The following is a 26,515-nucleotide window of genomic DNA, read 5'->3' as shown; positions in this document are numbered from 1 at the left end:
CACCAACAGGAACACAACTATGCTTGAAGTATAATTTAGTTGTGATAATCTGTAAAGTCAAGGTACTTCCTTAGTCGAGCATATTTTGAGCAGGAAATTTCCTGCTGGGAACCTCAGCCTACTGGGCCTACCTCAGTACGTGAGTCAAGTAAGTCGCACGTATGTTTGCCGACATAGTTGTATAAAAAAAAATACGAAACAAATATCTTGAACACATTATAACAAGAACACAATAGATCAATAATGTTCTTGAATGTTATTAAATTTAGACTTCATACATCGTAATCATAATAGTCAAGCCCGGCAATTGTGGTAAAGTACTTACTACCGGGTTATTGTTAACGAGCGTTTTCTCAGACGTGTTGATCTGTCCTTGTTTACACTGCCGCTTAAATTTCAACTCATTTGATAATATAATTTTTTTTGAGGTTTTTTTTTGTATATAGGTCATCAAACAAGCTTACTTCTCTCATGGTAAGCAGTTAGCCTAGCTTATATTTAGCTGGGATTATCTGTAAGGTTGAGGGGCTAAGACAAGCTGTTTGAGATTTCGAGCAGGATATATTCACCTATCTGAAAAGTAAAATTTTAATTTTTAAATATCGCGGCAATTGTTGTGGTTGTAACTAAAAATGCAAATATTTCGTAATATTTACAACCTATTCTTTGTAATTGTAGTACCTAGTGTTATATTGAATATTATTGGATGTTTAGCGTAATGAATGGTTTTGTATATGTAATAGTGGAACATATTATGTTTGAAGTATGTGAAGTAAGACAGCAGTTAAAGTAATGTGACAATATACTCGTACATATACAGATACTTGAAATTTTGTAGGGTCACTTTATTGACCAAACACTTAGTAGGTACTAAGGAAACATTTTTATAAATTTTGCCTTTCACCTAAGGGGGTGAAAATTTTGCCTTCATCTAAGGGAGTGAAATAATAATAAAATGAGTCTTTTTAAATTTATTACTATTGAAATCAGAAATAGGAAATTATTTTGGACTACTGGTTAGAAATTATAAAATACTTTTTTCAGCATTTTTGAATATCCGCGTCTCCGACTGACCGTGTCGGAGACCGAATATTCAAAAATGTTTAGAATTCCTAATGTATGAGTAAAACAAAAATAAAATCGTAGATATTACTTTTTTCAGCGTTTGTGCAAAATCTATCCTTAAAGGAGTGAAAGAGTGGTTGAAAATTTGTATGAAAGATTCATTATTTTTTATGTTAGAAATATAAACATGCTTATAGTAAACATTACTGTAAATATAATTTATTTGTACACGAGAAAAGCTGTGGGAAAGAGCTAATATTATATTTATTTTTTTGTAGTTAATTCATTAATGTAGCAGACGACTAGAATTTAAATAACATTTAACATAGTTTAAGCTAAATAGGAAGATTCTATAAATCGACGTACATTTGTAGCTTTGATATTTAATTACTATATAATTGCGCTAGAACTAAGCGCAGTCACAATTCCACATTGGCTAATTCCGACACGTATTAAACTCTGTCTAGGAACATAACTGCCGTTCTATTGTTTGTAGACACTAGTTTTACAACTGGTTACATCTCGATTTCCCGACTTCACTTAATAACTTCGTTTTGTACATAGATCACAGACATCTTGGAAGTAGGAAGCGAATTAAAATTTATTTTCAAATATCAAATTATTTATCAACAGAAATAGTTCTGTAACTTGAATTGTCATTTCTTCTTAAATATATAGAAATACTTTTGGATAATGAAAATTTTGCACTCGCGAAGCAGAAATGTTAAATTTTATCAAGCCATTTTTAATACGGTCCCAGTTCCGTGTATGTATCTGTGTTGCAACACGAATAAAAAGTAATTGCTCTTGCTCTTTCCGGATTATTGTTATGGCAACAACTTTGTGAACTTGTATTGCCACGCCAGTTCTGAACTTTGCCTGAATACGTAACAGGAATGTATCTAGCGCTTTACTGGGTTGCAGTGTGATGTTTGAAACTTTATTATTTCTTCACACGTTATAAATTTATGCAATACGCTAGCGAGCTAAACAGTATTCGAGAGCTTTAGTTTCATTAACGATTTAAATTTGTATTAATCGATACATCTATACAAATAAATAAAATTGGAGTGTCTGTTTGTAATATTAAAATAACCGCTTTTTACTAAATGTATATGGATGTATACACGGTATTTTTTACAATTTTTGTCTGTCTATCTGTCTGTTTGTTCCGGCTAATCTCTAAAACGGCTGGGCCGATTTTGGCGGGACTTTCACTGGAAGATAGCTGATGTAATAAAGAGTAACTGCGGCTACTTTTATTTTAGAAATAGATTTATTTCATAACACTGAGAACTGAACAATAACTTTTTTGTCAAATTCCAAGCGGACGAAGTCGCGAGCACAGCTAGTGTCATTATAAAAATAAAGAGAAAACTTTAACAACAATAGGAATCTTAATCGTAGAATATGATTTATATAAAACAGATAACTCTGCTCTAGTATATTATTACTAGCTGTGCCCGCGACTTCGTCCGCGTGGAATAGTGACTGGACAGCATTTTTAGATGTATCTTTTGGTTTATATTGGACATCAAAATAGTTCTAATATTTTGTCTCTTGTCGCAAAATTCTAAAACATTCACACAAACCTTACATATTTCCATACAAACTTTCATCATCTATTTCCTATTGTTATTTTACACCCTTGACTGTAAAACTTTTATAATCTTTGAATGTCATATCACTACGTAGTATAAAACAAAGTCGCTTCCCGCTGTCTGTATGCTTAGATCTTTAAAACTACGCAAGGGGTTTTGATGCGGTTTTCTTAATAATTAGAGTGATTCTAAAAGAAGGTTTATATGTATAATACAAACATAATATAGTAGAGGAACACTGATAGCTTATATATATTATATATTCTATTTATTTTATTTTATAAATAGTATCCAGCACTCATGCGAAGCCGAGGCCCCTGTTTATTTATATCGAATCAACAGCCTAAAAAATAAGTTTCAAGCTTCAGTTCTAAAGATGACTATACTTCTACACAACTTTTCATTCCCATCTTTCAATCCCTTACACTCAAATTTTTGCATCAAAAAGTAGCTTATATCCTTTCACAGGTCCTAAACTATCTGTGTACCAAATTTCATTTAAATCGGTTTAGTAGTTTTGACGTGAAAGCGCGATAGACAGACAGACAGAGTTATTTTCACATTTATAATATTAGTAAGGATTAGATAATTATTATTAGATAAATTATTCTCCGTCGATAATAATAAAGATCCAAAACTATGCCACAATCAAATATTCGCAATGTAATTCTCATCGGTAATATGGAATCATAAATTATCTAGAGCTTTGCGCGCTCCTAAACCTGTAACAGCTGTCGCAGATTGCCATACAATGAACGGAATATTCTAGCAGAGTAAGAACGCGTGTACACTGTTTTAATTAGTTAATATCTGCTACGTATGGTAATTCCGGATTTGGTTCGCTGTTAGCGTTTAAGCTTAACCAAAAAAAGGTTCGTGCATACGTTTTAATATTATTGGAGTTTTGAATGTATAAAATACTTATTCAAATAAAACTTATTAAAGTTATAATTTTTCGTATCCTTAATTCGCAATGAATTGTGAATTCAAGTGTGCGAGCTCGAACAAAAGAAAATGGCCAAATATTAGAATTTTTGGAAAAGTAAATATGCGTCTTTTGCGATGTACCATAATAGCAAAGTTGATATTAATTACATAATTATATTTAAAAAAATCTTCGAATACTATCGATACGGCGATACGGATTTGAATTACTTTTTTAATATTATATTAATCTGTAATTTAATTATTGATGTCATTTAAATAGATAATCTACAGGTTATCATTCGGGTTTATCTTTTCTAGGCACGTTTTGAAAATTTTATCTCTTGATTATCATCAACTTTAGTGTAAGTATTAAAAAAAATCCAATAGAGAATCACTTCATCTTATAATATGAAAAGATGGGTGCTTGATAGAGAACGCTTTTAGCATTAAGCCCTCTTTACCCCTTCTACCGAGAATGGTAATGTTTTCGCACGTATCTTGTATGTATGCATGTAATATTCTTTATTACCTAATATCTTCCTAACCACTGACTGGATTTATATAAGTATGATATGTATGATTTGTTAAACCAATTCATCTATACAAATAAATAAAATTGCCTGTTTTTTAATATTAAAATAACCGCTTTTTACTTAATGCATATGGATGTATACACGGTACATAATATACAAAAATATTTTTTATACAATTTTTGTCTGTCTGTACGCTTATTCCGGCTAATCTCTGAAACTGTCAAACCGATTTTGACGGGACTTATAGCTATTTATTTATTTTTTATTTTATTTTTATTTTATTTTATTTTATTTTGGAAACAAACAGTACAATAATACAAAAAAAAAAATCTTATAAAACTAATACATAAACCAATAAAGTTTCCAATAGTAAACAATTCATTAATAAGCTAAAAAGCACACATTAATAAGAAATAATCGATACACACAGAAATATAAATAATTCAACAGTAGTAAATTGAATAATTAGGTAAACATGTACGAATAGAAACATTTCATACAATCATCAATTAAATAATAAATAATTAAAAGATAACAAATGCAGATATATACAACATTAAAAATTAATCATACCATAATCATACTATAATAAAATTATAATTAAATTAATTTATAACAAAATCAAACTAAAATTCATGAATTATGTAAATAATTAATGATAAATTAAAAATTAAAAATTTATTGCATATCGTAATTCACTCCTTAAAGATTGCACTGAACAAGTTGCAAAATCAATGTGATGAAAACATTGGTTGTACATTTTACATGCTCTAAAATTAAAATTATTCTGCGTATATTTGGTCCTAGTTCTAGGCACGTAAAATAGGGACTGATTACGTGTATTTATTTTGGGACACCTAAATAATATATTACTTAGTAGATAAGGGGAATCAATAAAATTACGAAGTAACTTAAATAAAAATATTTGGTCTCTCTCCAATCGACGATTTTCTAAAGAAGGAATATACGGGATATCTTGAATATGTGGCAAAGCTTTGTAACTTAAAATTTTTATAAATTTATAATTAATTTTTTCCAATTGAGCAACATGACATTTGTAAAATGGATTCCATACAGTTGAGCAGTATTCCAAGATAGATCTTACAAAAGAGTTATAAAGGAGAATAATTGTGCTGACATTTTTAAAATCACGTCCCACTCTCAACACAAAGCCAAGCATTCGGAATGCTTTAGCAGTAACAAAATTAATATGTGACTTAAAAGTCAATTTACTATCGATGTAAACACCCAAGTCTCGCACCTCGGTAACTCGTGTTATTGTCTCTTGATTAAGTTGATAATTAAAATTAATTGTGTTAGTCTTACGAGAAAAGGATATCACGTAGCATTTTTTTATGTTCAGATACATAGAATTCACTGAACAGTAATCACACAATTTGTTTAAGTCACTCTGAAGTAGTATGCAGTCAGAATTATTAGATACACACCTAAAAATTTTCATGTCATCAGCATAAAGAAGTATATCTGAATTCTCGAAAAATTTATGTATATCATTTATAAAAATATTGAAAAGTAGAGGACCAAGGTGCGAGCCCTGGGGTACACCAGAAGAAACGGGCACAAAAGAGGAAACATGCCCTTTCACTGTCACTGCTTGGCTACGGTTATATAGGTAAGAAGAAAGCCATCGAAGTAGATCGCCATGTATACCGACTCTTTCTAGTTTATTTATCAATATTGCATGTGGTATCTTATCAAATGCCTTAGAATAGTCGGTATACACGACATCCACCTGGTAACCCTGATCCATGGCAATAGAAACGCGATGGACAAACTCACACAAATTACTCTCCGTTGATCTCCCGTCCACAAACCCATGCTGTTGACTCATTAAGAAAGGCCTAAGACTCGGATAAATATTGTCATACACAATTTTCTCAAACAATTTAGCAACAGTAGACAATTTTGAAATCGGTCTGTAATTTTCAACATTATGCCTATCACCAGACTTGTACACAGGAACAACGTAAGATCGTTTCCAAATATCTGGCATGATACCCGATCGTAAAGATATAGAAAACAAAAGCAGAAGCGGATAAGCCAAAGATTTGTGGCACAATTGCAAAAAAATAGGTGGCAAGCCATCCGGTCCTGAACCCTTATCAACATTCAACTGCCTGAGATATTTCATAACAATATTAACAGTAAGTTCAATATGTCCCAACGACAAATTACTTTTAGAAGACACATTACCTTGGGACCCATAAGAACTAGCAATGTTAGACGGCGCTGAATAGACAGATTTAAAGTGTTCGTTAAAAAATTGACATATTTTGCTTGCATCGGAGGTGCACTCATTCTTGAAAAAAACATCTTTAGGTATATTTACTGAAGCCCTTTTAGACCTAATGAAAGCCCAAAAAAATTTACTATTCCTATTAATTTTTAATTCTGATTGATATATATATATTTATCATAACACTCAATTTGGACTTGTTTTTGACGGTTTCTCAGATAGCTGAACATGTTGTAGTCAGATACTCGACCATAGATTTTCCATCGCCTATGACAACGCAACTTATCACATATTATTTTTATTAGACCATTAGTATACCAAAAAGGATACCTTTTGTCGCCTTTTAAAGTTTTTACTGGAACATATTGCGAAATTATGGAGAATAGTATCATAAAATAAATTTATAGCATCAGAGATATCACCGTTACTAAGCAAATGACACCAATCAATACCAGATATGACTTCATTTATTTCATTATAATTAGCATTTCGAAATAAGCGTACCTTACGAGGAGTGGAAAAAGTAGATCTATCATAAGCAATACTTAATTTCACCTTAAGTGTAGGATGATGGACATCTTCCTTTGTAAGAGGAGAATCATTGCGACTCACAACACAGTGAGAGTTGCTAATTACTAAATCCAAATATCGCCCATTTTCATTAGGGACACTGTTAAATTGTTTTAGGTCTGTAATATTTAAGAAACTGAACAAAGAATCAACTCCAGGGTCACTATCATCAAAGTTACACATGCTCATAAATTTCCCATCCCAATCCCAAATACAGTTCGAAATGTTAAAATCTCCAATTATAAAAAAACTATCATCGGGATGCGTCAAAACTTCATTTGTGATATGTTCAAAACAATCACAGAGAGATTCAACATGGAATCTACTGTGAGGAAAATAGCAACAATAAATATGGAGCTGCTTAAGGAGAGGTCCAATTTCTAAAGGAATAGAGACTTTAATTACTTCACCAGCAAAATTCTTCACATCAATTGATACTGACGATCGAACCAGTATATCGGTCTTAACTGCGACTAAGACACCTCCACCCATACTATCACCACGACTTTTATACTCACGATCACGCCGATATACCAAATATCTAGAATCAAACAGTTCTTCGCTGAAAATACCATCACAGAGCCATGTTTCAGTCAAACAAATAAAATCATAATCCACACCCAAGATGCTCCTAAAAAATGAGTTTGTTTTAGTACGTAAGCCGCGGACGTTCTGATACAAAATTGAGAAATTCTTAGCCATTAACAATCAGTTTAAAAATAATCACAAATATAAATGTCAAAAAAGAGAGAGTCCAATATTGTACTCAAAGAAGAGTAAGTCCCAATATATAATAATAATGTCCCCAAAACCAAAACGCAAAAACACACGATATACCATGATCAATTTCAACAATAATAATAATAACAATACGAAAGTAAACACAATCAAACACACATTAAAATTAAATAACATAACTATATGTACAATAATCCTCATGCAATTTTGTTTAAATCTTTCAAACTTGTAAAGTGCAAAACTGGACTAGTATCGGAACGACGAGCCATAATACTGCAGTTTTTCACCCACACATATTTATAATTCTTATCACTTGCTGCCTTCTTCACCGATTGCAATAACGCTTTATTTGTGCTGGTGAGATGATCGTTGAAGAATATCGAACTGTTACCATCATTAAAACCAATATCAGTACCTCTAAGCTTTAATTTTCTGACAACTGATAAAAATTCATCTTTTTTCCATCGGCATAAAAAACGTACAATAATCGGTTTGGTTTTCTTATTTTCAGACTTTTTAGAGGCCACCCTAGTAACGAAATCGATATCATATTTATTTGTAGATCTGTCTTATTAACTATAGTCTGTAACAGAGAAATAAGATTTTCATTTTTCTTTTCGGGAATTCCATATATTTCTACATTAGACTTACGAGCCCATTGTTCTCGATTATTGTTTTCGGATTCGATTTTTTCAATAGAACTACTCAATTTACCGATTTCGATACATTTCTTAGATAAAACCTTAATTTCCTCCTGAAAACTATCCGTGCGCTTAACCATTTCTTCGAATTTCGTATTAATATATTCCAAACTTTCTCTAAAATTTTCAAATTCTTTCTTAATTAATTTTATTTCTTCTTTAATTGGGTTCATAATAACATTGATTTCCGCTTTAAAACTCGCCAATTCAGTGGATATAACAGATTTAATTACGTCGATAAGCGATGTCCTATCAGTTAAGTCCAAGACACAATCATCATAAACCTCAGACGCGGCGCCTCTTCGAGAATTGACATTATCAACATCGTTGTGCAAATGACACATCGATTGCACTCGCACTGGTGTACTATCCTTTCTAACAGATCTTGGCTGAGCCACCGTACATTCCGGACAAATCCAATGTTTTTTTGTATCTGTGGGTAATTCTTTCCGTTTGTCAGATGGATATAGGCATTTGATGTGATAATTATTACTACACTTTGAACACGACAAGCACTCAGAGACACCTGTCGTCAAGTTGCAGCAAGCAAATTTCATTTTGATAAAATATAGCTAATATTTAAAAATGTTAAATTCCGAGTGAAGCGGGGTTTGAACTCAGGATCGTCACAGCGCACGCGACTACAAAAGCAAGACCCCGTGCCGCTAGACCAAACACTCAATATACGATTCGGTCGAATATTGCAACCAATTCAGAGAGGAAGTTTAAAAACTAGGCGGAATTTTAAAGTCTTTGTTCTTATGTGACAACGGATGATTTAGAGGTCACTAAAAGTCACCGCGTTCACAACTTATTCAATAAAAGTACTATCAAAAACAAAGAAATAATTGAAAATACACATAGAATTTGATTTTGAAACAGGTACTATAATATGAAACACAACACTGTTCGTAATAAACACGTAAAAAACACTATAAATACAAAGTTTTAAGTAAGTTTGAGACAAAGGATTATTTAGTATGTGTGCGCTCGCGTAACTAGCACCGAACTGAGCTATGTTATAAGGAGTAACTTAATCTACCTTTTTTTAGAAATTTAATTATTTTTTAACTCTGCGAACTGAACAACAACTTTTTTGTTACATTCTACGCGGACCAAGTCAAAGACACACAGCTAGTACAATATAATATTGAAATAAATACATAATACGATATATTTTAGGCTCTAAAGGATATAAAGTTTAAAGACTCACAAGACGAGAAAGCCGGTCGCACAGTGATACTTCAGCGGAGCTTGTGGTTCGTCGGCGTGGGGCGGAACGCTTTCGTGGTTCTCATAGCATCGGTCGTGGCCTTCTTTGTTCATGAAGACAGAAACAGACCGTTTATACTTACCGGTGAGTTGGAGTTGCCTTTTTCTATCATAATTGTCTTTATTCTTGTTATGTATCTTGACATATACCTATGATATAATAGATATTTTACTGTGCTAGTTTTGTATAAATGGTATTTTAATAGGTAGTGCAATTAACCAACGTATCTTTGGAAGTAATGTAAGTAAAGACGTAAGTTGAGATCTATTTCTATGTGGTCGGAAACCCGTACTAAATAGTGATGTCTAACAGTTTTCGTATCAAAAACTCATCATCAAAAAACTATTAATAACAGAGAATATATCCGCTACGTAGTGGCGCAGCGTGGTGGATTAATCTCTGACCCTTCTCCTTGCACGGAGGAAGAAGCTTATGTTAACTGAGGTAGGGCATAGCAGGAAACATTACGCTTAAAATCTTGAGTAGTCCGACTGGGGAGGTACTTCGACCTAACAGAAGATCACAGCTAAATAATACTGCTTTCAAGCAGTTTTATGTGCCTTGATGAGTAAGGTGACCAGGGCTTCTGGAGGGGATTGGGGGTAGGATCGGCAACGTTTTGCAATACTTGTAGTGTTGCAGATGTCTATAGGCTACGTATTACCATTACGTAAGACGTACGCTTGTTTGTCGACCTAGCCTTATATTATGCCCAGATGTTGTTGAGAAGATGAATGAATGTTACAGAATGTTACAGACTAAATAAATAAATCATTCAATCATTTTGATATTGTACTATATGTGTATAGCATCATCGTGTTAAATGAAATGTTGGTACTTTAAATGTTCATTTTTAAGCATTGGCAATTTTTGTTTATCTTTAGTCGATATAATCTCGGTTACTACCTATCGAAAACGATTCGTTTTTCTTACAAATTGTTAACTTTCGGACGTGTCGTATTCGAAATATAATTAACGTAACGTTTTCTGAATGTAGGAACCAAGCGTCACATTTTTGCTATTATGGCGTTATGTTATTGATATATTTCATACTATGAATAACGATCGCTATCAGATATTTATGATAACGATCGGGATCGACGGTTTAACGTGCTCTCCGAAGCATAGCGGGGAGACCCTCAAGGACAGACATTTAAACCTGAAAGAGATTATATATATTTGTACAAATCAAATATCAATCACGAGCGGGAATCGTACCCTCAAACCCTCGGTGTTTTAAGTGACTACTAGCACCACTTCACTATAGCGGTTGTTAAAATATATCAATCGATCGACCACAAACCTTTAATAATTCAAATGATCTGTGGTATATGTTATATAAGCGATATATATAACGTGTGTATCAGGTCCTTGAACTCTGTTTATGTCTTTTCTTTTTATTTTCTTGGGCTTTTTTATTAAAAAAAAAAATTGGTTAATAAAAAAATATGAGAAAAAACGAACTGTGATGCGAGAAAAAACGCAAACAATTTGTTTTGTTCTGCGACTCCTCAAAAGTTTATGTTTTTTGTTACTTTTTGTTGTAATCCTTGATGGTTTAAAAATATTTTAAGGTCGGTTTGAGTTAAAATAGTTTGAATTTGAGTTTTTTTTTTTATACATATGAAGTAAACAGTTATAAAATAATAGCCTATCCGGTAAACGTACTTATGTGAGCCATTTTGTTTTTTAATCAATATAACAAAAAAAAAAATATCGACGTAGATGTAGTCTTTCGAAAATGATATCCATCCATAAATTTCGACGATTTAATTGTATTTATTTAGATTTTAAGATCCGAAAATCTTCTCAATGAAATCTTTTAAATTTTCAATTCAATTACTTGGTAAATTCGGGGCCGTCCTCTCTGTAGCTATCTATAGAGAACAAGGATCTCCTCTTTAGCATTCAGAAGTATTCGTGCGAAAACTCTTCTCATGCTTAATTTACTTTTAATAGAAAACGCTGATTTCCTTGGAATTAAAAAATATTTGCGAGCGATTTCGTGTAAACTCTTGTCTTGTACTTCTTATAAAAGGGTTAGAAGGACGTAAAAAGGGTTACTGATCTCATTATTATATACATACATTTTGGATAGCTCCTTGGCGCTGTTTGCAGTTAGGTTTATGATTTCAATCACTCCACGGAATCTCCATGAAGTACGTATATTTATTTATATATGTGTGTTTTTTATATTACTAGTTGATCTGGCAAACGTATAATATGTTTATTAATACTTAATATATTATTAATATTATTCAAATTGCTTAAAAGGTTATTTGACTTCTTATCCTATTCGGGATATTATAATAACCTGTGCTTTAGTATAATAAGCCCATCGTCCTGCCATACAGATACGGACACTATTATTACCTAGGGCTATAAAAATAGCTTACGACATATTTGCAGACCAACCAAATAAACACGAAAATTTATAAAAATCGATCATGCCGTTTCGGAGGAGTTCGATAACAAACACTGTGATGCGAGATTTTTATATACATACTAGCTGACCCCGCAAACATTGTTTTGCATTATCCTCCTTATTCTCAATCCCCCCCCCCCTTATAACTTAGGGGAATGAAAAATAAATGTTGGCCGATTCTCGCCGATACCCGATATGCACATAAAATTTCATGAGAATCGGTTAAGCCGTTTCGGAGGAGTTTAACTACAAACACCACGACACGAGAATTTTATATATTAGATATATTTCTTAAAATATACATTTTGTTGCTAATAACAAGCCAACTTACTATTTTATAAATGAATTTATGAGACTATATATTGAAGAGAGAATTTTATATATTAGAAAGTAATGATACTTCAGATAAATAGCATCCAATTATATACATATAATATTAGGTTAGAAGATATATTTACAGGCTGTTACCTAAATAACAACTATTATGTTGCGTACTTTAGCAACAGACCATTTGCAAATGAATATTTATATGTATTTATTTATTTGTATTTTCTTGTTTAATATGATGTAATACTTTCCTTCTAATTATAAGTAAGAATTGGTCCGAAACGATATCCGTTGAATATAAAAATATTATATTTAATTGAAACTTGCGAACTCATTACACAACGATGAGTTTCAATGATATCTACACACATTCATTAGTCCGTTTCTCGTTTGTGTATGCGTTTATGATGTGTCAATATATCCAGGAAGAAAATATACTTGAATTAAAAAAGGCGCTAAGTTTTCTATCTAAATGTAGAGTAGTAACGTAATACAGTAGGAACTACTGCAATATTTACATCAATTCATATACGGTTACTTATAACGTATCTCGTCACGTTAATAGTACCTAATTAATTTTCATTTTACATCGAAAAATTGACCTGAAAATTGTGACAGATAAAGAAACTTGAAAAGCCATCTTAACTAGGCGAGTGATTTTGATTGAGTCTGGAAGAGTCCAGACACAATCAAAATCAAAAATGATCTCATTCAAGTAGGCTTCAAAATCAGCTTTATAAAATTAAAATAATTGATATTGTTGTGAATATACATATAAATTATAAGCTAACTAAAATTTTTGAGGAGATTGAGCGTATACTTTTCAATGATTGCGGAATTTGTTTTTTAATAAATACTCCATAAAGTTTTTTAAAAATACTCCTGATTACTCATACATGAAAATACTTATTATATCAAAAAACATACATAGCAATATCGTGACTTGGGAAGTTCGTTGAATGATATTTGCGATTCCAAAGTTAATATTCATTTTAATAGGAATGTCTAATTAAATTACATTCAAACTTCTACCAGACTACAGATTAGATATAAATAAGTAACAATTTGTTTCATGTATTATATATACGTATAATCCTTATTATGAAGCTATATGTATGATAAACAAATAAATAATAGAATTAAATAATAATAGATTTTGTACTCAAAGCATGTACTAACAGGAGAAAGCAGATTATACAAACTGTTTAATGGACGTAGTAATAATAAAGCGGAAATAACAATTTGATAACAAAAGTGTGACGTTTGCTGCGATTTATTGCAGCTGCAAGTTAGTGCACTGTGATGATCTATTTTGATTATATCCTGTGAATTTATAGCCTCGTACAATGCGTTGCCTTCACTAACATATAGTTGTGAGGATATGTTCGTATATATAACCCTTCTATGTGTTACATATTGATGTCTATATTAATTGTACGGAACGAAACTTACAAATTCAAACTAGGCTGTATGGATTATAGTCCTTTGCCTTTCCCTATTTGAGATAAATTTTAAAACAACAACAACTATATTAATTGCATTATAAACGTCATTTTACTGGGATTAGATATTTTTCTATAATGAGAGTAGTATGTAGCTGTGGTGTTTTGCAAGGTTGAAATACGTCCTTAGTCGCGTTGCTACAGACTTTAAACAATATATTATATTTTGCTGTCCCTGACCTCAATATTTGTGTTTGGAATTAAACCTAACGTTTCGGGTAACGTGTTTGTTTTCACACGACTTTTTAATTGAATTTTTCAGTCTGTCATTTCCGTTGTTGTTGTTGTTGTCCTATGGTACCTCAATGGTACAGAGAGCTTTCGTGTGACGTCTCCATCCGCTCCTATCCTCTGCTTCTCGCTCCGCGTCCCTTCAAAGTCAATTCCGTAAACAAATTTTTTTTCAATCGTCTGGTGATGCTAAAATCTTGCCACTAAACCTAGTTACCGTTCGTACAGGCAATATTGTTTATAGTTAAGTAACTAAACTAATTTAATTAGGAGACAAAATTGATAACTGTTTCAAGATACACTTTTGTTAATTCTCATATACGAGTATTTACAGAAAACATTTTTATATATATTTACGAAACAGACTCAATCATATTAATGAATTCAATTTAAATTCAATTAAGATAACATTCGTAATATTTAATGTTTTATGGTATACCAACTTTGTTAAGTATTATGCAAATTGACTTGATATACAACCGTGATTCTGTACAAGAGAAATGGCGACCAGATGTTAAAAATTATTTACGGCTTGATTCAAGAGCTGCACCGAGCTGTCACATAACCGTGATTTATTTTGTTCACATACAACGAAGTCATTTCGTTTCTTCGTACAACTGCGACGTGATCAATAACTCTTTGATGTTTAACATAACTATAAGTCGTTTTAAATTTGCCAATTTCGAAGTGAGACTTCTTTACGCACGCTTGACTTGGGGAGTAAGTTGGTGAAAGCTTGACGAGAGCGTTACGAAAAGTGTGATCGGGTGAAGCGAACGGAAGTTGAGGAAAAGAAGTTAAGAGAGAGATATAAGTTAGATGGAGTTACAGAAGTTTTACTTCAGTCGTGTGGTCTAAAGCACACTCGTTTTTTTTATATGTATTACAAATCCCCTCATATAAATGCCTAAACATATCGATATTTTTCGTGAATAAGTGCTTTATGTTTAATATATTTACGATGAAAGTATGTTACTATTGTTAGGTTTGTAAATTTGTAAGTCTGACAATTATTTTTAATCGAAGGTAATCGCTTACCATCAGATGAGTCGTACGCTTGATGCCAACCTAGTTATAAAAAAAAGGAATTAATGTATTACTATTTGTTTAATATTTATAGTCAAAATTAGTTTACAAGTTAAAATTTAGGTATAACTTACATTATTAAGTTGCAATGCAGTATGTATAAAAACATTTTTAGTGTTATTGTATGATATTTTATTGATAACATTTCTTCTTCTTGGTCGATACGTTTTTGTCAGAACGATCGTGGTCGTCTCAAAAGCATACAAAAATAAAGGGAAGATAAGAAAGGGAAGGTCCGTACGAGCCTACTTTTAGCGTTCATAATTATTTCACTGATAAGAATATAATTATTATAATAAATATTTATATATCGTATAGGATAAACAACATAAAAATCACAAACAAAAAAGTAAACGAAATTAAATTTTAAAATATATTTCGTTAAAGCATGGAACATAATCTAGGAATATTTCAAACTGAATAAGGGTATTCAATACTTCTTAAAATAGTGGTCGTACATTTGTTATATAAATAATGGAGCGCATATCCGCCTGTAGGAAGCGGAGTCTTATAGATATTAACTAGAGCATTGTCTTTTGTTTTGGCATTTGATTTATACGATCCTTTAGAATTTAACAAAATACGTTATATATAGTGTCATAAATTTATTTATAAAATAGTAAATTACCTTGTTATTAGCAACAAAATGTATATTTTAAGAAATATATCTAATATATTAAATTTTCGTGTCGCGGTGTTTGTAGTTAAATTCCTCAGAAACGGCTTCACCGATTCTCATGAAATTTTGTGCGCATATTGGGTAGGTCTGAGAATCGAACATCTATTTTCCATCCTTCTAAATGTTAAGGATAGTCCATCCCTAAATTATTTTTTTTAATTTTCGTACCAACAACCCCTATTTTTAAATAGCGTTTAGCGACAAGACAACGTTTGCCGAGTCAGCTAGAGTATATTAATATAATAAATATATTATTATATATTTTAAGAAATAATAACTTTAAGCGTTCATAATTATTTCACTGAAAATATTAAATAAAAATTTTAAAGCACACTATTTTAGGTATTAGTATTATTAAGAAATATAAAATATATCAATTTATAAATGTTTTTCTTTAGAAATCCTATCCTATCAATTACCATTTACTTGCATCTTTAAAGTTGTCACTGCAGACATTTCTAAAAATGGTAATAAGTTGTGAACATAACATAATATTACAATACATTTTATTGTACACCAAAACAGAATTAATACATATCAAATTTATTTTAACTACGTAACATTAGATACAAAAGGCGGCCTTATCGCTGAAAAGCGATCTCTTCCGGGCAACCTAGGGGTAGAAGAGATGACGTTGTATCGGTGTAGGTACACCTACACCGAAATTAATATAATAAAATTATGATATACCATTTAAAGCGAGATATAAATGTGTAAATATACTTACGTAATATGTAAACAACGTATACACACTTAATTACATACCTACCTACCTACATACATAACATAGTGGATTGCAGAGATTTTATTGATAGTTGTTGTTTTAAAATAATTTGTTGTTTGTGAACGGGTATTATTATGAAGAAAAATCAAGTAATAAAAACTGTTTTATTGTTTGACGATTTTATATATAACTAGCTGACCCCGCAAACTTTATTTTATAACATAGTCCCCCTTATAACTCAGGGGTATGAAAATAGGCGTTGGCCGATTCTCAGAGTTCCCGATATGCACACAAAATTTCATAAAAATCGGTCCAGCCGTTTCGGAGGAGTTGTGTAACTACCCGACTAGAAAAAAGGTCAGGCTCAACCAGATCATGTATCTGGACCGGATCAGGATACAATGAGGCATGCCGGATCCGGCAAGCTCTATCAGGACCAGGTCTGGTCCAGACAAGGATAGCCTGATGTAAAATATAATCAAGTAGGGTAAGGCATTCTGGATCAGGACCCGGTCCGGTTCAGATCAGGATAGCCTGATGTAAAATATAATCAAGTATGGTAAGGCATACTGGATCAGGACCCGGTCCGGTCCAGATCAGGATAGCCTGATGTAAAATATAATCAAGTATGGTAAGGCATACTGGATCAGGACCCGGTCCGGTCCAGATCAGGATAGCCTGAAAGAAATTACGCGAACTGAGCCTGAATCGCGCTATTAAAGTTTTTAAGCGCACTTAGTATATATACAGTTATTAGGACAGTCTAGCAAGGAGTCCATTTCTACACAGTGGAGCAGTCGTAAGTAATAGAAAATAGTTAATTAGTAGTAAAATATTAGAAGTTAAGAAATAAAATTTAATTAATAATAATTAATTAATAACATAAAAATAAATAAAAATAATTAATATCTAAAGTAAAAACATAAATAAATAATACATTGGAAAAAATAAACGGAAATAAATATCATAATAATTATGTTAAGTAACATTTATAATATCGTCGTTTTTCTTTTGTCAAACAATTTTTTCAAGAATATACATTCGTGTTTTTTAAAAGAACCGGACCGAACCGGCAGATCAGGATGAGATGAGATTTCCTGATCTGGACCTGATCAGGATGAGATGATCGGGTCCAGACCAATCATCTGCGTTACATGCCTTATCTAATCCTGATCAGGCATGCCTGGTCCGGTCCTTTTCAGGAAGTCGAAAAAATTTCTACTCGGGTAACATTGTGACATGAGAATTTAATATATAAGATTTGCTCATCCATAGATAATTAGCAGTACAAATTAGCAATGATAACTGTGTTCGTTTTAATGAAGCTAATGAATTGTCCCGATAAACTAATAAGCAGCTTCATTTGTACGACTTGTAACACAATTATTATTTTTTCTTTTTTTATGTATATAACAAGGTCGGCAAACAAGCGTACGCCTCACCTGATGGTAAGTTATTGTCGTATTGTGTACTAGCCGTTATAATGAATAGCGACTGTAAATACAACTAAAATAATAATTGTGTTTGCAGGCAAACGAAAAAAAAAAACCGAATTAGAGGTAGGTAGACGAAAAAATAGTCAAGTAAATATGCATTATCAAAGATTACTCCAAAAGTTGTAATCAGATCTCGATGAAATTTAAATCTAGCCACATGATAAACACCAGCTTTCGATTAACTTAAAAATCATCAAAATCGGTACACACAGTAAAAAGTTATGCGGATTTTCGAGAGTTTTCCTCAATTGTCGAATTGAGTAACTTCCTCCTTTTTTTGAAGTCGGGTAAAAAAAAAAGTTTTTTGAAAACTAAGCACATGTTTAGTTGATATGAAAAAAAAGTATTCATCATAAAATATATTTAAATCCATATTTTTTTATTACTATTATTATTTTTTATTTATTGTAAATTTGAAGGAAGTTATAAAAGGAAAACAACATAAGTAAATAGATAGTTCTTTTAGTAATTTCAGGAAATCGTTTTGTTTATCCTATTTAAACTATTTTGTAATGTGGCTATGATTAGATTTTAATTTGTTTTACAAAAATACTCCATTTAAATTGTCTCAGAAACTCAACGGATGCCAAAAGCTTTTAGTCGAGCTTAAAACTTCGGATTTCTTTGGCTTCAGTCATGACGACCTTTTCCAAGTCAATTTCCAAAGTTTGGTGCAAGTTACTTATTGGATCCAAAATTATCGATAAATGTTTTAGCTAAATAAATATAACACTACAGGAAGTTTTTTCGAGAAAACCAAATTCACAATTCACAATACTGATTGGTTACAAAATGAAGGCAATTACAGTAAGGACAAATCTAGGCGAACGCTAGTTTCCCATCAAGATCTAGAAGATCTACAAAGGAGGTACTAAGACCTATGAAACGTTAATAATATTGTGAACTATAGCTTAATGATCATGCATTTTTTAATACAACACATACACAAAAATACAATATAAATCATATAAAGTTTTTTTTACGAAAATTACTTCGATTGAAGTGAGTCTTATAAAATAGAATTTTCCTCAAAATTCCAAATAAACATGTTAAAATTCTCAAATTGAAAAGATCAAAGCAGTTTTATCTACTATTACATTTCCGGGATGATATCATGTTTTAAATAAATCTAGCTGTATGGTCTATTAGGCGTAGGGATTTTATAATTAAACGTGCAAATTAAAAGTATATTGAGTGTACGAGATCCGGAATTTACTCGTATTTGTATTACGAGTATTGGTATTTTTATTTATTTGCGTATTTGGAAGCATTTGATCTAATTCGTTGTGTAATTGTAATATATATTTCGTTTAATATGACTTGGTTGGCAAACAAACGTACAGCTCACTTGATGGTAAGCGATTACTGTAGCTTATAGACGTCTGCAACACCAGAAGTATCGCAAGCGCGTTGCTGACCCTATCCTCAATTCCCCCCAGGAGCAATATTAGCTAGTGCAGTAGGTTAATAAGTTTAACTGCGAAGTTTCTTGCCGATTTATCACTGCAGAATATTCTTTAGCAATCGTTGGTAGCTTCACATTTACTAAAAAATAATAAAATAGTAAAATTAATAAAATGTGCTATTATAACTTCGATTAAGAAACAAAATTTGATTTTAGTTTTGATTTTGTTGACACTTTATCTTATTCTACGAGTAACATACATTATTTTTAGCTTCAAGTGTCAATCAGTATCAAAAGCAGATGCGTGCTGTTATAATCTTTTGCAAAGGTCATTTTCATCATTATAAGCAGTCTAGCCAGTTGGATATTTATTAATTGTATGCTATAATATTACTTAAATAACATTCGAGTCTTTTTATTTGTTTAAACAATAAAATATAACTCTTTTTATTATATTCTTTATTGCATTTTATAAAACAATTATAAATCATATTTACAAAGAAATTTGGCAAGGACAAACTTATCTCTATAAGAGATCTCAACTAGTCTATCCATGGTGGTGAGAAACGATGTTACTGTAGGGCACAGTAGGGCAAGAGTTATTAATGATAATAATAAAGCATTATATAAGTCTATAGCAATAAACTTATTCTGTAATACATACACTCAAAATTGGCGATAGGAAATACATGAACATAACAAACTTCTTCCGCTTGGCCTTATCAATCCCGGCTTTTACTGCCAGGGTCTGCCTTCTGACTAATTCTCCTTTAATTTGTACGATCTTTTGCACCATTCTGGGTTAGTCCATGGGCTCTGATGTCACGAATACATCTAACGTTAACCCATTAAACCTTGCAGGTGATATAACCCCAGGGCTGCCAGTACCACAGCTGCCTCCATTCCACACCATGATTGGAAACGCAACAATTTACGCAGGGGAAATGTTGTCTCACCTCGGCTCCGGACTACTGGTGGTACCGCTCGTTGGAGTCATATCTAACGTTGCTATTGCCAAGGCTTTTTGTAAGTACAGTTCTTTAGATTATATGTTCTTTACACTTAGATGTCGAAAAAAAAAACTTACACTACACGGAGAAAGACTCCTCCAGCAGTGGGATGTTACAAGCTGAATCAACTAATACTTTGTAATGTTTGGATACCTTTAGATATGAAATCGTTACTATTTTAAATTATAGATATATAAATAAGGAAACAGTAGTAATACCCGCGCGAATAATTCGCACTAAATAAGTAATAAAAATTCCAACCGTCAATCATGTTAACGTTATTTCAAAATGAAGTCTGACGATGATATATATAATTTTAATAATTAATTAATTTACAAAAACAAAAGCAATAATAAATTTTTTAGTTGTAAATGCCGGTAGATCAAGCAATTATCTATAAAATTATACATAATTTATGTGGAGTAATTGTGAAGTTTTTTTCTAAAAGGGAGGCGAACATCTTAACCTTAGCGTATATATTTAGCGTATTTAAAAAAGCGCAAATAAAAATTCCTTCTAAATACTTACTATTTCTGCATTCATTCACATTAAAAGTAAAACTCACGAAGCTCTCAATTTCTTTTGAATTTAAAATACTTTAACATGAATGTCGTCTTAGGTTAAAAGTAACGCAGAGTAAACGATGAAAACGTTTGGAGCAACTTGAGTGGTCTTTGGTTATGCTTACTAATTAACAGCGGTAATGAGACGTAGTCAGAGACTGGTACGACTTTCGTTAAAATGATCTTTATTTGTTTTGCGAAAAAGCAGAAAATTGTGTACGAGTGTTGTATACGGCTGTGACTATTTAGTGTGATAAAAGTTTTCGATGGATTAATGAAGCACAGTTTCTATTTGTAAAAAATAAAGAATTTAAGGAAAAATGACTTATAAAAAATAGATATATTTTTTAAATTTTTATTTATAACCGTTTTAAAAATAATTGTGTTTGCTCGCAAACGAAAACAAAAGCGAATTCAATAACATCGACAAGTATAATACAACGTAAGTAGACGTAAAATAGTCGAGTAAATCCGTGTTATCAAAGATTACTCAAAAAGTAGTCATCAGATCTCGGTCAAATTTAAATGGAACCACAAGACAAGTACCAGCTTTCAATTGAAATAAGAATCATCAAAGTTATTTATAAAAAATTAACTACTCGTGCCCTCATATTGTTCACTACGTTATCAATCGATAGTCCGAACCGAACTAGTTTTACTGGATCCCGGATAGATGGCGTTGCGACAGTCTCATCAATGTTTCATCAATACGCGTTTCCAAAGATTACTCAAAAAGTACTCATTATATCTCGATCATATTTAAATGGGACTACACGACAAGTGTACCCAGTAAAAAGTTATGCGGTATAATACAACGTAGGTCGACGAAAAAATAGTAAATACGCATTATTGGATATAACGCGATATATATAAAAGTTCTTGTCAGATCTCAATGCAGCTTAAATGGAAGCGCATGACACGCAACTCCTTTCGATTAACATAAATATAGAAAAAAAAAAACGATCTGAGAGCATCTTCCTTTTTTAGAGTCGTTAAAAAAAGTTCAAATGTCTTAGCCGACACTGAAAATTGTAATCACGCAAAGCAAAATTTTAGTAAATCCACAGATAAAACAGTGTCACGCTAATGTGTTCTAACGTAATTTTAAATGAATTAATGTACCTTTATTAAAATAAAAGAGAACATATAGCTTAACAAAGAACGGGTGGAATTGCATACAAAGCGAGAAAAGGTGACTCAAAACTGCAGAAACAAATTATGACCAACACACTCCATTAAAAGTAGCTCGAGGCGCACATGTTCTACGCTTGAGCGTAACAAAAACTTCACCCAAAAGTAGTCCTTAAATTCTTCTCCATAGTGACCATATTTCAAAAAATTTTATTACCTAAAATTGATAATAGCATGAAGTTAGTACTGCGATATTTTTATAGGCGAATAACAATTTGTCGTATACCTAATGCTGATACGTACGAAACTGGTAATATTAAGAGGATTCTGAAATAAGTAGACGTGTTTTCGTTGTTTAAAACAAGTTTTATTTCTTGTAGAGTAATAAATTTTCCATGCATTTGTTTTGTTTCGTGACGTAATGTATTTTTGCTATATGTGGATCGTTACCTGTTTACGTAGCTTATTTGATTTCCTCTTGCTTTTCAAACGTCACGAGATATTTATTGAAATAAAACTTCTTTACGTATTGTTACGTGTTAGGGTTCGAAGGATTTGGAGAGAAAGACCTGCTGACTCTTTTCAAGACTTTATTCACAAGCACTAGGTCCAACACAAAGCACTAGGTTCAAACACTAAGCACTAACAATGTCCTAAGTCGTAGCCAATGTCGTAGGTTTCGCTGGTATCACTCTTGATCACTAGTTTTCACTCTTGAAGTCGCCTCGAAGATCGCTCAAACTGAACTGTACTCGCTCGCCTCGCTGCGGCTATTTATATCGGCCGAGACGAGGCCCAGACCATTCTGGAAAGTTCGCGCATGTACCCGGTTTTCGAGACTATACTTCTATATAGTTCCACAGTTGTTCCTCTAACGCCATCTAGTATTGAGTAGAGAGTTTCATGCGGTCTCTGTCTTTGTGTGGTTTCAATGGTTGCCGCTAGATGGCGCTAGTTTCTTCGAGTGTTCGTAACACTACTCCCCTCTTAGAGATGCTCGTCCCGAGCATCGTTGTTACTGCCATGGTAACGCGCCAAACGGTCTAGGTGTACCACTTTGAATGCCCCTCTTGGTTGCTTTTGAATCCTGTAAGTCACATCATTCAGTCGGGTAACCACTTTGTATGGACCGTCCCACTTGGTCTGCAACTTTGGAGATTTCCCTTTCCGGCGGGTTGTGTTATGCAGCCACACCAGTGACCCTTCCTTGAAGCCGCTCGTGTTCGATTTCCGGTCGTATCGGGTTTTCATGTTCTCACTTGACTGTAAACCATTTTCCCGAACCAAGGCGTGTATATAGCGCATTTTTTCCTTTAAATCGCTGACATAGTCTTGTACGGTATTTGATTCCTCCGGTGACCCTCCAGTCAATAGGTCTACTGGTATTCGTAATTCTCTACCGTAATTGACATACGCCGGGGTAGCTTTTATGCTCTCATGCTCGGCGGTTCGGTACGACAGAAGGAAGAGCGGTATATACTTGTCCCAATCTTTTTGTTTGTCGTCTACCAATTTCGCCAAATGCCTCTCAAGGGTCTGGTTAAATCTCTCAACCATTCCATCAGACTGTGGATGGTACGCGGTGGTCCTCGTCTTATACATGCCCAAAATTCTGCACACTTCCTGGAATACTTGCGATTCGAAGTTCCTGCCCTGATCGGAATGGATTTCTAGAGGCACGCCAAAGCGACATATCACTTCTTCGACTAACTTAGAAGCGACTGTTGTAGCTTCTTGGTTTGGTATGGCGAACACTTCGGGCCATTTGGTGAAGTAGTCCACGACGACCATAAAATACTTGTTTCCCGATTCCGTTACAGGAAATGGCCCCGCTACGTCAACTGCAATTCGTTCCCACGGTGCACCGACGTTATACAACCGCAGGTTCCCACGGCTCCTGGTCTGTGGTCCTTTTACAGCAGCGCAAGTAGTGCATTTGCGGCACCAATCCTGTACATCATCTCGACAATGCAACCAGTAGAATCGTTCTCGCACTTTTGTTAACGTCCTCTTGACACCTAGATGACCTCCTGATACGCCATCATGTATTTCACGGTGAACATCTGGTACTCTCGTTCTTGGGACAATTATCTGAAGGTGGAACTCTCTGCCGTTAGTCTTCTCCCATTTTCGGTAGAGTATTCCGTTTTGAAGTATCAGACTGTCCCATTGAGCCCAGTACGCCTTAGTGACAGCGCCAGTGGGTGCAACCTCATTCCAGATTGGTTTTGCGTCACCCCGCTTCTTCCATGTGATGATGTGCCGAAGGTCGTCATCTCTTTCTTGAGCTTCCCTCTTAGCATCATTCTCCCAGACACCCAAAGGACTTGTTATCGTTAGCTTTAATGCTACTTCATTAGATTCCTGCTTAACACGATGTTTGCAGACTTCCGAACACTGCCTTCGTATGAGTGCATCGGCATTCCCATGCATCTTTCCGCTGCGGTGTTTCGTCTTGAAGTCATACTCCTGATCCCGGGCAGGGGGCGAAGCCCCTTGCTTCTTCAGCTCCTCTATTTGTTCCTCGATCCTTTTCATCCTTGCTATCTGGGTCTTCTTCTGCGGACAGTTGAGCTGAAGATGGCCCCTCTCGCCGCACTTATAGCACATGACTCCAGAACTTTTCTTCGTAGGAGCCTTAACTACCTTGACTTCCTCAGAGACCTCGAGGATCTTAGGGGTCTGCCGTATGTCAAGGCGAACAGCCTCGACCTCCAAAGCATGCGCCAGTGCTTCCTTTAACGAGTTGTGGTGACGAAGCCTCACTGCAGCTCTGACCTCCAGGTCTTTGATTCCGTCGACAAATGCTTGAACAATATTCGTGTTTACCATCTTGGTGTCGGCTCCTGGGTATGACTTCCTGACGAGTTTTTCGATTTCCAACGCCCATTGTTGTAGTCCTTCTCCTGAGCGTTTGACTCTGTCACGCAGTTGGGCACGGAATACGTGCTCCAGGTGTCGCTCCCCGTATCGGGATTCAAGTGCCTCCATCAAGTCTTGGAACCCGTTTCCTGTATGTGGCAGTGCTTCCAGAACCGATAAAGCTTGCCCCCTGAGCGCAACAGTGAGAGCGGTCAGGCATTGCTCTTCCGTCCATCCGTTGGCAGTAGCGACCGTCTGGAATTGTTGACGATAAGCGTTCCACGGAGTAGTACCGTCGTATGGAGGCACTTTCACTCTTGGTCCTTGCGCCACTCCGGTACTTCCACTAGACATCGCAGCTCCCGTGGTTTCAAGGCGTACTACTTTCTTCTGTAATTCAGTGAGGCCGGTTTTCACATTTTCAACATCCAATTCTAACCCGGTAACTCGTTCTTCCACTACGTCGACATCTTTTCGAAGCTTAGTCACCGCGTCACTAACATCTTTTACAGCCCAAAGCGTTTTCTCTTGGAGCTCTTTTTGTTGCTCTTGTAATTCTTGCAATCTTAAACTTGTTTGCTCTTGTAATTCTTGCAAAGCACCACGAATTTCAGCCTTTTGTTGCTCTTGTGATTCTTGCAATTTGAAACTTGTTTGCTCTTGTGATTCTTACAAAGCACGAATTTCAGCCCTTTGCAGCTCCATTAATTTAATTAAACTTCCTAATTGAAGAGCCACTTGAGAGTCTGTAGAAGCTACGGTGTCGCTGGTGGGCGTGGTAAGGTGGGCGGGTCCAGTGGGCGGGGCCTGAGTCCGAGTGGGCGGAGCCTGACTCTGAGTGGGCGGGGCCTGACTCTGAGTGGGCGGGGCCTGGTGGGCGTGGTCAGTGGGTGGGGCACGATAGGTGGGGTCAGTGGGCGGGGCTTGGTCCACGGTGGGCGGAGCTTGGTCCCCAGTAGGTGTGGCCTCCGCAGCTCGTTGCGCCCTTGTCCTGACGCCCTTGAAGTCCTTAAAGTCTTCTCTCGGAGTCAATGGCATCTCCAAATCCCACTTCTGACACCAGTTGTTACGTGTTAGGGTTCGAAGGATTTGGAGAGAAAGACCTGCTGACTCTTTTCAAGACTTTATTCACAAGCACTAGGTCCAACACAAAGCACTAGGTTCAAACACTAAGCACTAACAATGTCCTAAGTCGTAGCCGATGTCTTAGGTTTCGCTGGTACCACTCTTGATCACTAGTTTTCACTCTTGAAGTCGCCTCGAAGATCGCTCAAACTGAACTGTACTCGCTCGCCTCGCTGCGGCTATTTATATCGGCCGAGACGAGGCCCAGACCATTCTGGAAAGTTCGCGCATGTACCCGGTTTTCGAGACTATACTTCTATATAGTTCCACAGTTCCTCTAACGC

The 26,515-nt window shown here is 34.3% G+C and overlaps 1 protein-coding gene across 1 annotated transcript in view; it reads left to right on the top strand.

Moving 5' to 3' along the window:
* LOC123657150 (sodium-independent sulfate anion transporter-like) overlaps positions 1-26,515 on the top strand; it is an 84,797-nt gene that overhangs the window by 13,375 nt on the left and 44,907 nt on the right. The window contains exons 4-5 of the mRNA XM_045592729.1: positions 9,575-9,749; positions 20,402-20,566. Of these exons, the coding sequence (XP_045448685.1) occupies positions 9,575-9,749; positions 20,402-20,566 (340 nt within the window). The remainder of the gene's footprint in view (positions 1-9,574; positions 9,750-20,401; positions 20,567-26,515) is intronic.

The sequence above is a fragment of the Melitaea cinxia genome, chromosome 10 (assembly GCF_905220565.1).
Source record: "Melitaea cinxia chromosome 10, ilMelCinx1.1, whole genome shotgun sequence".
Lineage (NCBI taxonomy): Eukaryota > Metazoa > Arthropoda > Insecta > Lepidoptera > Nymphalidae > Melitaea > Melitaea cinxia.
This window is presented reverse-complemented; position numbering and strand designations above follow the sequence as displayed.